This window comes from Delphinapterus leucas, chromosome 2 (assembly GCF_059928025.1).
Source record: "Delphinapterus leucas isolate spDelLeu-1000000601 "Yukka" chromosome 2, BTC_Dleu_Yukka2, whole genome shotgun sequence".
NCBI lineage: Eukaryota > Metazoa > Chordata > Mammalia > Artiodactyla > Monodontidae > Delphinapterus > Delphinapterus leucas.
The window spans coordinates 77,307,071-77,319,984 of record NC_143130.1 but is presented as its reverse complement, the minus strand read 5'-3'; the positions used below and the strand labels follow the sequence as shown (position 1 = coordinate 77,319,984).

General features: G+C 46.9%; 1 protein-coding gene across 1 annotated transcript in view; it reads right to left on the bottom strand.

Annotated features, from left to right (window-relative positions):
• Positions 1 to 938: 938 nt before the first annotated feature.
• ANXA2 (annexin A2) overlaps positions 939 to 12,914 on the bottom strand; it is a 44,067-nt gene continuing 32,091 nt past the window's right edge. The window contains exons 6-13 of the mRNA XM_022579670.3: positions 10,323 to 10,413; positions 9,304 to 9,383; positions 7,665 to 7,724; positions 5,593 to 5,686; positions 4,876 to 4,971; positions 3,795 to 3,853; positions 2,550 to 2,672; positions 939 to 1,314 (exon numbers count right to left, since the gene is read on the bottom strand). Coding sequence (XP_022435378.1) covers positions 1,255 to 1,314; positions 2,550 to 2,672; positions 3,795 to 3,853; positions 4,876 to 4,971; positions 5,593 to 5,686; positions 7,665 to 7,724; positions 9,304 to 9,383; positions 10,323 to 10,413 — 663 coding nt within the window. The 3' untranslated portion in view covers positions 939 to 1,254. The remainder of the gene's footprint in view (positions 1,315 to 2,549; positions 2,673 to 3,794; positions 3,854 to 4,875; positions 4,972 to 5,592; positions 5,687 to 7,664; positions 7,725 to 9,303; positions 9,384 to 10,322; positions 10,414 to 12,914) is intronic.

Here is a 12,914-nt window from a genome sequence, read left to right as displayed (position 1 = left end):
AATGAACAGCACCTTCACCTTGTGAGCAGAGACAGGTACGTCAACACACACACCTGCGTAGTACACAGTCTATCCATGGAAGGAAGGACCAGAAACCACGTGACTCTGGGAAGGCCCCGTGGCTGGCTGGGAAGAGAGTGGGAGGGAGATGTAATTTTCACAGCACAGACTCTGTGTGGCGTTTGAAATGTGAACCAGGTGTATGAATTACCTTTAATCAGAACCATAAGAATGCTCGTGGAGAGCTTCCTCCCAGCTGGAACACTTCCCCTTAGATACCAGGGCATGGCTCAGACGTTTTCTTCTCTGGGTCATCTTTCTCAGTCCTCCCAGGCAAAGCCAATCGCTTTCTTCTCTGTGTGCCCGTCTACTTTTGTTACACCGCTTGTACGAGGATGCTGTAGCCTGACTCTGACAGGTGAGCCCTCGAGGCTGGGGCAGGATGTTACTGATTTCTGTAATTCTTATGGGAATACTTGCAATATTTGCTACATGGAGTCTACCACACCATCCTACCCTTTTCCCAGTTTGAAGCCCCTGCAGCTTGTTTTCACCTAACTTACCTGTGTAAAGATGAGCAGCTGAAGGGGTCATTCTGGGATCTTTCCCCCCATAGGTACTATCATCCCCTATGCAATAGAACCTTCTATTATAATGAAAATGTACGATGCCTGTGCTGTCCAATACACTAGGGGCTATAACCACACGTAGATACTGACTACCGGAAATGTGGACAGACCGACTAAGGAATTGACCTGTTAATTATTTCGTTTAAATAAATTTAAATGTAAACAGCCGCGTCTGGATAGCAGCTACTACATCGGACAGCTCCTTTCTAGAGCTTTCTTCCTCAAGGGGACAGCCTTACCGGCCCAACAATACAACCCTTAAGCACGTTTGATTTTGAAACAATTAAATTGAGAGCAAGGTCAACAAAGTACTTGTTCCTAAAGTAAAAATTCAGTTTATTCATCTGTTTACGACACAGTACTCAAAAGGCAAAGTGTTTCACATCATAGATTTCACTTCCAATTCCTTGGAATGTTCATTTCCTTTACTGTAAAGAGAGACTAGACCGGAAAGGCAGGCAATGCTTAGGCAACTAAACTAAGGATGGAGCAGGTGAGGCGGGCAGCACTAACGTCATCCTCCCAGGGATGGGCACAAGGGGGTTGTTAGCCACAAGCTGATTGTGTAGAACTGTTAGCTGGGAGCGCAGAGCGGCCGTCCTGGACCCTCGGGCCATTGAGGGCTTCAGTCATCCCCACCGCACAGGTACAGCAGCGCTTTCTGGTAGTCACCCTTGGTGTCTTGCTATATGTGGCCAAGGAGAAAAAAGAAATTCAGGGTCAGGAGAAAGACCCACACTCTGCAGAAACACACAAGCAGGCCCACGGCACATGGAGCCTCTGTGGGACCTGCCCAGACACACCCAAACCATCAGAGGACCCTCAGGGATCGCGGCCCAGGGGAGATTATTGCCACAAGGGTAGAGAGAACACAGGGTCCTGGGGATTAACATGGTAAGTGACCAGAGGACAGAACCCAGTCTGCTCCTCTTGCACTGAGGTCCTGCAAACAGCACCTGTTTTCTCCCTGGCCCGCATCCTTCCAGAGAAGACACGCAAGGCACCTTCCTGCCTGACTCTGTTGTTTCGTGGGCTTTTAAGGTCACGTGGGAATAAGCTGATGAGTTAAGGAAATAATTACTGAGTCTAAATCCTCCCTGAATTTTAAACATATGCCCTAGTAAACCTAGTTATAGCAAACTCAGCTCTAAATTCATCCCTGGTAACCACTGGCACGACGCTGAAATTTTCAGGATCTTTCAGAAAGAGGGGTTTGCAACATCTGTCTGAATTAAACACAGTGGGAGGGACCACGGTGAAGTCAACTGCTTCTTATATACGAACACTCTATCCCTCCAAAACAGGGACAGGCTAAATGGGGAGGGGAGAGATGGGAGTTCTGAGTGAGGAAATGTTGCCAGGCTTATCACAGAGGACTTTAAAGAAATGGAAATATAATAAAACGTAGATTAAATTGATCTAAGTCTTTTCAGGATGTCAGCAAGTCTTGCAGGATCACTGTCACGAGCACCAACTGTCACTGCAGAATAGGTGCGGGAAATATGAAATATTTGCCTGATTCTGTAAGATTCCAGGACAAATCCTAATAGCACTTTCAAAATAAATCTCTGATATTTGATGACTAGCATCTCTTCCCCGGGGAGTTAGAAAACAGAAAACCGCCATTCTGCCATTGTTCTTTTTTTTTTTTTTTTTTTTTTGCGGTACGCGGGCCTCTCACTGCTGTGGCCTCTCCCGTTGCGGAGCACAGGCTCCGGACGCGCAGGCCCAGTGGCCATAGCTCACGGGCCCAGCCGCTCCGTGGCATGTGGGATCTTCCCGGACCGGGGCACGAACCCGTGTCCCCTGCATCAGCAGGCGGACTCTCAACCACTGCACCACCAGGGAAGCCCTCTGCCATTGTTCTGACAGGCACCTGACCAGGACTCCCAGCCCTCTGATGGTCAGGTGGGGCCTTACCTGAATGTAGTAGTACAGGGACTTGCCGTACTTTTTCTTGAATTCACATCTGATTTTCAACATGTCCACTTCACTGCGGGAGATCATGATTCTAATCAGGACCTTATCACGAGTGCCCTTGCCCTGAAAGTCAAATTTACGCTCCAAGTTATAATTCGCTGACAATGTTAACCATTAAAAAAGAGTCTAGTGAGTTCTCCTGCGCATGGAACTCATTTGGGTTCCTGATGCCGCCCTCTAAGAGACTGCAAAGATAACCGCAAAACTGCTCCCTTAAGAACAATGAGCGCCTTGGAATTCCAAACACACCAGCATAAATTGGCACAAAGCCCCCATGCTGTACATTCAGTAAACGTGAACTGAGCACTAACCACTGCAAGGCTCAGGTAAGGAAGTGCACGAGTTTACGTACGTAACACAAAGCTCCTGGCTCTCGGGGGCTTAGAGAGCACGTGCTACCACGCTCCCCGTGGCTCTATGCCATTTTGAATGGTACAAGCAATAAGGACCACTAAAGTTTACATCCAGAACCTCAGAGCAGAGAACGGGCCATACTTGACATGGAACCTGAGGGGAGACGGGAGAGAGGCAGTGTGGACAAGGGGGTGACCCAGAAAGAGGCGGCAAGGGCCTGGAAGCCATGAGGCACAAGGCACATCTAAGGCGTGGAAAAGGGGATGCGACTGTGGGAAGAGACAGTCCATTTAAGGGAAAAGTGCAGGGCTGGCTTTGGAGTCAGATAGACCCAAGTTCAAGTTTGCCTATGTAACCTCAAGCAAGCTGAAGCTTTCCAAGCTCCATTCTCCTCATCTAGAAAGAAAATAGTCACACAAGCCTCACAGGTTTTTTGGTAATGATCTAAGATAAAGTAAGTTGCACAATGCCTACTGCCTAGTGGTTGCTTAATAACCTCTTTTCCTTGTCTGTCCTTACTCTGGGGTACCGGGAGGGAATCACTGAGAAATCTGAACAGGAATCTGACATGATCACCATCTAGCATTTTCTCTCTCCCGTGGCACTTTGCTTTCTACCTGTACACAAACACGTGTTCAAGTAGTTGGGAGAAACAGAAGACAGAGTTGTGGTTTTCTCACCTGTCACATAAAAGCAGAGCTGACTAGTGTGTTCCTGCACCTAGACAGCAGGGTCCCTTCCTCCATCCACTAGTCAGGAGCTTTAGTCTGGGGCACAAAGGAAGAAAAAGCCTAGTGTGGAAACATGGACCTCTCGGCCAGTTGCCCTTACCTTCATGGAGTCGTACAGTCTGTCAGCAAAATACAGGGGCTTGTTCTGAATGCACTGCACTGTGGAGAGAAGAAAAGGGTCAGTAACTCCTCTCTCTTCCACCAGTAGGGGGTGAAGCCCTGACCTGGGACACCACCAGATGACCAGACGTAACAGGAATGGGCTCTGCAAAATGGGAAATGCTCAGGGAAAACCAGGAATCCTCTGAATCAGCCAGCTGTGCTTTTTTTTTTTTTTTAATAAATTTATATATTATTTATCTTTGGCTGCGCTGGGTCTTTATTGCTGCAGGCGGGCTTCCTCTCGTTGCGGCAAGCGGGGGCCACTCTTCATTGTGGTGCGCGGGCTTCTCATTGCGGTGGCTTCTCTTGTTGGGGAGCACGGGATTTAGGCCCACGGGCTTCAGTAGTGGTGGCGCACGGGCTTAGTTGCTCCGCGGCATGTGGGATCTTCCCGTACCAGGGCTCGAACCCATGTCCCCTGCATTGGCAGACGGATTCTTAACCACTGTGCCATCAGGGAAGTCCCCCAACTGTGCTCTTAAACCAGGGGACTCTGAGCAATGCAGAAACCCAAATGGATGTGTGAGTTCCCCCAATGGAGAGAGCCCTTTCTCTGGTTATCTTTTTGTTTTTTTTTTTTTTGTGGTACACGGGCCTCTCACAGTTGTGGCCTCTCCCGTTGTGGAGCACAGGCTCCGGACGCGCAGGCTCAGCGGCCATGGCTCACGGGCCCAGCCGCTCCGCGGCATGTGGGATCTTCCCGGACTGGGGCACGAACCCGTGTCCCCTGCATCGGCAGGCGGACTCTCAACCACTGCGCCACCAGGGAAGCCCTCTTTGGTTATCTTATTCCTCCTGGGCAATGCTCCATTCTACCAACGTAAGCCCTTCTTCAGTTCCGTATCTTAAATTCATACGGTGAAGATTATGAAACTACCCAAATCATGTAAAGAAGCCATGTCTCATGTCTCCCAAAGCCACTTGAATTAACAGGATGGCCATTTGTTACTTCTGCTTCAGCACAGCTAGCTGACTGAAAGCTGATGTCCACTAGGGATGAGGGGGCCACACCTGCTTACCTAGGTTCAGGAAAGCATTTTCCAGGTCTCCTTTAACCTCCTTCTTGATGCTCTCCAGCATGTCATAAGGGCTGTAGCTCTTGTACCTTTCAAATACTAAAGAAAAGCAACAGATAATTATTATAACAGAGCCACTAGTCAAAGCTATCAATGGTTACCCACACGGTTATGCATCACACACACACACACACACACACACACACACACACACACACACACAAAGATGATGATAATCATAGCGTCCTAGAGGGTTAGGGACTGCCATGCAGACCAGAGCTGACACTGTACCAGTTGCCCTGGGACAGCCGTACCGTGCACCTGTGCTAAATGGCACTGCCCCAGCCACATGTTTTGACCATCTTCATCTCTCCGGCATGGAACCCACTTTCTCTGGGCCACAAGAAACAGTACATACATAGCACCCAACTAAGTCCATTACTTCAACAGATATAGCAAGATAAAAGGATCCAGACGAGAAGAGGCAGCACAACAAAGCACCAAACATGAAAAGGATTTAGGGGAAAAAAACGATCCAAAATGGGAAAGAAGGGTGAATGGACTTGGTGAGGAAAAATGGGTGAGATTAGAGGGTACAAAGCAGGGAGTGTACTCTGTTCTGGCAGACCCGAGCCCCAACACAGACACCCAGCTGGCCCACTTGAGAGGGCCCTCCGGTTTGGCCCTGGGGCTCTAAGACCTCCCCAGCACAGCACTCACCTTTCTGGAGGTGGCACACACTCCGCTCGGTCATGATGCTGATCCACTTGGGAACATCAGTTCCTCTCCTCTTCACGCCAGCATCGTAGAGATCCTACGAGCACAACCGACCACGAAAGTTAATTCCACAGTCCAGAGCAAGGTCATCAAAAACCCGTCACGCACAAAACCCCAAAACCTGTACATTCAGAACGCCAAAATGAGAAAGGACGATTGCACTGCAGACACAGGAAAAATGTGCTGTTTAGGTCAAAAGTCTTAAGAGCAGTCTTCCTGAAGCACAGACATACAGCATGACAGGAGGTTGTTCGTGAGGGTGATGCTGTAGAAATCTCCTTCCCTGAACACCGAAGGGATGACCAAGAACCTCTACTCATATACAGAAGGACAAGCCAATGCTCATTAGCACATCCAGCTCTCCTCCATTCGGCACGTTCAACAGCACATAAACTAATGGTCGTCTACTAAAGACAGCTACAAGTCACGTACCCACCCCCAGAATTCTTAGAGACTCCGGAAATGATGGAACTGAAAAAAAAAAAAAAAGCTGGTCCAATCACATTTTCAGTTTCTGGAAAATTTAGGGGCTATAAGTGACGCTAAGAATGGCAGGGAAGGAAGGAGAAAGGCTTATGCAAGAGCCGATACTTATTCAGTGACCATCCACTATCTGGGAGCTGCAAAACCCTTTTCTAGGGACTTCCCTGATGGCGCAGCGGTTAAGAATCCACCTGCCAATGCAGGGGACACGGGTTCGAGCCCTGGTCCGGGAAGATCCCACATGCTGTGGAGCAACTAAGCCCGTGCGCCACAACTACTGAGCCTGTGCTCTAGAGCCCGGGAGCCACAAGTACTGAAGCCCGCGCGCCTAGAGACCATGTTCCGCAACAACAGAAGGCCCTGCTCACCGCAACTACAGAAAGCCTGCGCAGTAAAGAAGACCCAACGCAGCCAAAAATAAATAAACAAATAAATTTAATAAAAAATAAATTTAAAAAACCCTTTTCTACCTCCTGCTAAGTGGGCTATGTGAAATATACTGAATTTAAAAACTAAAACGGATTAAAATTAATTCTGTTCTTCAGCTCTTATGAAATACTTCGAGACAGCTGTCGACCCTCTGGGAAAGGCATGTAGTTCACAGTGATCTGAATCAGCTTCACAGATAGTTCTGGGTGATTATGGAATGAGAACCAGCAGTTCTATTCAGCCAGAAAAGAAGGAAGGGCCTCTGCCTCTCTCACCTCTTCCCCCACCACCAAGGGCAGTACGCCTTCCTGCCCCTGCCTGTGCCTCTGCCATCTCCTCCCACTGTTCTGTGTTGTGAATTCTACTAGTGTGTGTTTGTAGCAAATGCCCACCAGTGTGAACACCAGCATCACACCCTGCAGAAACAAGCAAAGCCTAAATGAGGAAATGTGAGTCAGAAATTGATCCTGTCACTGACACCAGCATTATAAGGGTATATCCCGTTATAACCACAGCTTCCAGAAAGTGAAAACGAAGCCCACAAATTCTTTGACCTTCCTCCCTTCCAAACGTGGAGCCTACTTCCCCTCCCACTGACTGGAAGCTAGACCTAGTGACTCGCCTCTAATGAACAGAGTGTGACAGAAGTGACAGTGTGTGTGACTCTTGAGATTACACCATAAAAGGCACCTGGCTTCCTCCTGGCTGTGTCTCTTGGATCACTCACTCTGGGGAGAGCCAGCTGCCATCTATCTGTGAGGACACTCAAGCAACCCCTTCGAGAGGCCCACGTGGAAAAAGAGTAAGGGCTCCTGCCAACAGTCACATGGGTGGGGGACTACATGGGTGGGTGATCTGGGAAGTAGATCCTCCTGAAGCTGCCAGGCCCTGGTGACGCAGCCCTGGTCCACACTTTGTCTCCAACCTCAGGAGAAGTCCTGAGCCACTTCCCAGTCCCTGACCCACAGAAACTGAGAGATAATACATGCTTGTTGTTCTAAGCCACTGAGTTTGCGGTAATTTGTTATGCAGGATGGATAACTATACCCACTATCCAGAGACTAGGAAACAAAACCCCGAACACCAAGAAGCTTGGCACTGACCCGGGCATCTTGGTCAATCAGTTCATAATCAATGACGGAGCCATCCTCTGCTCTTCGACCCTACAGGGAAAAAAAAAAAAAAATTAAGAACATCAAATGTATCTCTGTACATTTTAAAACTGAAACTGTTATTTTCTCCCCAACTCATGTAAGCCACTATTTACTGAATAAACACCCTCCTGAAATTTTTCTTCACTTAAAAGTCTAGGTTAAAAACAAAAAGTCTAGGTAAGACCAAGGATTGTTACAATAATTGAGGCAGTGAAGTGGGGGCTATATATACACCCTCTTGTTACCCAGTTCTGGGCTAAGCACCTTACAGAATCTCCCTAAAAAAGGTAATGATATTTAGCTCCTTCCTTCAGAGAGCTCACAGCCCAGATGGAGAAATACGCATGGAATAAATGGTAAAACAACACAGTATCTGCGGCTCTAAGTAGACGTGAAATGCAAAAGAAGGCAGAAATCTGTCAGGCAGAATCGTCAGCAAAGTCTGTGGACAATGGGGTGCAGCTGAGGCAAAGCGCAAAGGCTTCGGCAGATGAGGCTGGCAGTGGGAAGCAGGAGAAGCCATTCCGCACAGGGGAGTGATGTGCGCCCAGCCGAGGAGAAGGTGAGCGGGAGGGAAGCCCAGCGAGGAGGACTAAGTTAGGGAGGGCCAGTGGACAGAAGACACTTAAAGGCAGTTGAGAGTTTGGATTTGATGCAGCAGAAATGTCTGTTGATCAGGAGTTTGGTGCAAGTGGATTTCAAAAAGATGGGTGGGGGCTTCCCTGGTGGCGCAGTGGCTGAGAGTCCGCCTGCCGATGCAGGGGACACAGGTTCGTGCCCCGGTCCGGGAGGATCCCACGTGCCGCGGAGCGGCTGGGCCCGTGAGCCATGGCCGCTGAGCCTGCGCGTCCGGAGCCTGTTGCTCCGCAACGGGAGAGGCCACAACAGTGAGAGGCCCGCGTACCGCAAAAAAAAAAAAAAGATGGGTGGGTGGCGGTATGCAGGGCACGTGGTAGAGAAGAGAGCTGGGGAGGGGAGTACGGAGCTGTTATAGTGATGGAGAGGTGCGTGGGCAGGATACAGCATGCCCATCGACCACTTGTCATCAGGGTTCCCAGGGGAAAATTCCTCTTCCCTCGCCCAGCTAATACACATTAAACTGCACTCGGGTCAGAACTCAGACTAAGGAAGGAAATGCCTTTCATCCACATTAATGTGTTAACATTAGCAAACAAGCAAAGACCTCTCCAGGGAAACCACTACCTGGGCAAACCGTCTCTTAAGAAATGAAAGCAAGTGAAACAAGAGGGTCACTTGCCACTGGGTCCTATGTGACCACAGATAGGGGCAAAATGACCTTCCCCGAGTCACAGTGAGGGCTGGCACGTAAATCCAGGCCAGGAGCTGAGAGCCGCTTCTTCCTCCTCTGGCCCCAAAGTCCACCTGACCATACGGTTTTGCAGGATAAGAAATCCTATTATACAAAAATGACAACTCTGCAGTGACAGTGCAAACCCACTGTCGAAAATGCAGCTGGAATTTCTGATGCAGGCACAGAGGATTGAGTTAATTCGTTCCCAAGTATAAAATGAGGCGCACAACTTGCCTTGGGAGGAAGCAAGGACAAAGAAATAAACTGGAAACCAACCTTCGAGAGGGCGACCATCAGCTTGCGGAAGTCACCAGATGTGTCAGAAACGATATCCTTCTCCAGATCGGTCTTGTACACTTGGAAAACAAAACAACACATCTGGTTTGATGCTTCCTGCCTGTGCAGCCAGCCAGCCACCCGTCCCACTTACCCCCTGCCCATTAAGCCTCTAAAAAGCAGAAACAGCTGTGGCAGCATGGATGTACCCACCCAAAGGAGGTGGACTCTCTAGAATGATTTTTACCCTCATAAAATCAGAACCAGTGCTATTATCAGTGACAAGGGACACGCAGAGCAGGATCAGGCCAGGGATCTTCAAGCTCACCTTTGATCAGTGACTTCCTGGGTAGCTAAAATACTGGTTCCCAAACTTCTTGACTATACTTATTTGGATCATTAAAAAATTTGGAGGACTACACACACACACATACACAACTGCGGTTTATTATCTACTGATCAAGAAAATGCACAATGGCAAAAACCAGTAAGAATTAAAGAGTACTTTTCAATGAATTTGTACTTTATTATTCAAAATAGCATCTCTGTTTAAATGTAGTGGTACCACATACACATGTAAGCTGCATCATTTACTCCACCCGGGTCTCCTACACTGCTTGGTGCACAAAGGTCCATACGCCTCTTGCAACAGTGATCCACAGTCAAGAGCTGGGAACCTCCTCAGCAGAAACCGGGCAGCACCCATTCCAAGAAATCCATGTAAAATACTTTCTACTTCTCCCCACCAGATCTCTTTCTTCTTTTTTGTTTGTTTTCTCTGCTTTCGCTCCTGTAGATCCTTTTGTATTAGTTCTAGGGGAATATAATCATCAAAACCCAGGCCATCAGGAGATGGAGGAGAGGGACCTGGAACAGAGCAGACCCCTGGACGGTCCAGGTGGCAAGCATTTCTCCACAAGTAATCCAGGCACCCTATCCTGAACACCAGCCCCGCAGGCCAGGATGGGGGTCACAGAAACAGGGCTGAGAGGGTGCACCACAGAACTGGGGCTACTCACTTTCCTTGTAGACTCTGTTGATTTCCTGCAGCTCCTGGTTGGTCCTCGAGCAGATGATCTCAATGAGGGAGTCCTCATCGGTCCCCAGCCCCTGCGAACCAGGCATTGCAGACATCAGCAGGGAAAGCCCTCCAGGCCATTAGCCCACTTCCCTGATCTCAATCAGGTAAACTACACACACAGACCGGGTGTGTAGCACGCCCCTTCCTGCATTCCTCCTGAGGGGTCTGTACTGCATTCCTCAGCACAAGGTAAAGTTATATTCTATTCCTTTAAAATACTGCTTCATCAGTGGGCTTCCCTGGTGGCGCAGTGGTTGAGAGTCCGCCTGCCGATGCAGGGGACACGGGTTCGTGCCCCGGTCCGGGAGGATCCCGCATGCCGTGGAGTGGCTGGGCCCGTGAGCCATGGCCGCTGAGCCTGTGCGTCCGGAGCCTGTGCTCCGCAACGGGAGAGGCCACAACAGTGAGAGGCCCGCGTACCGCAAAAAAAAAAAAAAAAAAGCTTCATCAAAATGAAAGATGGTTTAACTGACATGTTGTTTTTAGCTCAATTATATTTAAAAAATTTTTTTCCACTATATATAAATATATAGTGAAATGGGAAGAGACAGCAATGGAATACACCAAAATGTTAAAAGTGGTTGCCTTTTGGCGATGGGTTTGTAAACTGAATAACTTTATCGTCTCCCTATGTTTCTTTATTTTTCAACTTCTCTAATAATCGGCCATTACTTTAATAGATGAGAAATAATTTTCTTTATTGTACAATTCTGCTCAGAAATTTAAAACAAAGGAACACAGAGATTTTATGCTGTCATGTGCAGCCAGCATCATTAGATTGGAGTAAGTCTTTTACAAGGGAAAGGTATAGATAAGATAAAATTTTTAGCTTTACCTCCTTGAAATGTAAAATTGGGTTAATGTTAAAAATTTCATTCTTGTACTTCCATTTTTGCTTGATTGCGATGCACTCTTCGGGCATTTTAGAGAAGCAAAAGGAAATAAGGAAGTGCCAGATAAACCTAGACACCAACACTTGATGAAGGAGTAAGAATTTGATGGGTGATCTATTCAAATTTAATATATACACTTTTGAGCTGCCATGCCAGAGAGCTTGAAAGGACCCAATGAAACTTGTATTTCAAAGCTGGCTTCATGATCAAAGTCAAGATTTAATAATCAGGATTCTCTAATACTTGTCTTTCCGAGTATGGAAATATCACTTTGAACTAAGTAGAATTACAACTGTTTAAAATGTAAATCAATTATAAGGTGTTAATACAATAAGAAACTTACTTATCCACATGAAAAGTGTGTCAGCTATTAATTAAACTTATTAGAGTTTATATGCCCCTAAAACAGTGGTTTATAGAAGCTAAGCCTCAGGTTAATAGTTAATTTTGAATTTGATTCCTCATCTAATATGAGCCAAGGCCTCTTCTCCCAGAGTTTTTAATCATGATTTGTAGAGGTGCTGGCAAAGCCAAAATTTCTTCCCTTCTTAGCAAAAGGTCTACACAACATTCTATACAGATATTATAAAGAGATTACCAAGCATCTTCAAATATTTTAGGGGGCAGTTTTTCAATCTCAAGGATATATAATATAGTCTAAAAATAACTCATGCATTGGAAGAAATGCTATATCCTGACACTGTTGAAACGTAGAACAGGTATAGCAATAGAAGATTTGTTTTTTTTCATCACTGATATACCCATGTTAATATCAGAGAATTCTAATAGCATTTTTTCCTCTATATTTAAAAGTGACCTTGGCAATTTCAAACTTGGCCCAAGCTCTCCACAGACTGTCCACAGTTCCCATCACAAGGGCAACGTCTACTGTAACATATGGTAGATATTGCCACTGGTATTGCCAGAAGTCAAAACAGATTTTTTTTAAAGCATAGTTCAGTTCATGTCACTCCAAGCTTTATGGATTTCAGAAGGGTACTCAGCTGTGATAGCTAATGGAAAAGCTGGCACAAGGTCAAAGATCTAGCAGTCAAAGCACCTTTCATTGGGCCCAATTACATAGATTACAATGGTGATTGACAGCTCAAGCAGGTCTATTTCAAGTCACTAATACCTAGTAATAGATACTTATAAAATTGCACAAATCACAACTAAATAAATTCTTGGCAAAAATAAGATAAACTGATCTGAAGTGATGATGGTCAGAAGAAACCTAGGAGAGGCCAGCTCATCCATGGTTCCAAAGGTCCCAAGACTGAGTGTTTTCAGTGTTCTTTTTTTTAAACAGGATCATTAAGTGTTGTTGACATTTTATCATTCTGTTCAATATAGTCTACTTAGAAAACTCAGAGCAAGTCTGCTCAAATAAACTGAGCACAGCTTGGGCCAAGCTGGAAAACTGATTTCAGAGCAAATCTTTCAGCAGCCCTGAGCTATCAACTTCTGGGCCTTGGAAATACCCGGTGGGAAGCTGCCTCCCTCTCGAGGTGCTCTGTGGGGGAAGGGATGACAACTGAACTGTGACATTAGCTCATTAGCTGGTGGCTGACTTACAGCTCCGTCTCTCCATAATTCAGAAATGGTGGCATCACAGAAAATGCACTCGGACTTAGAAT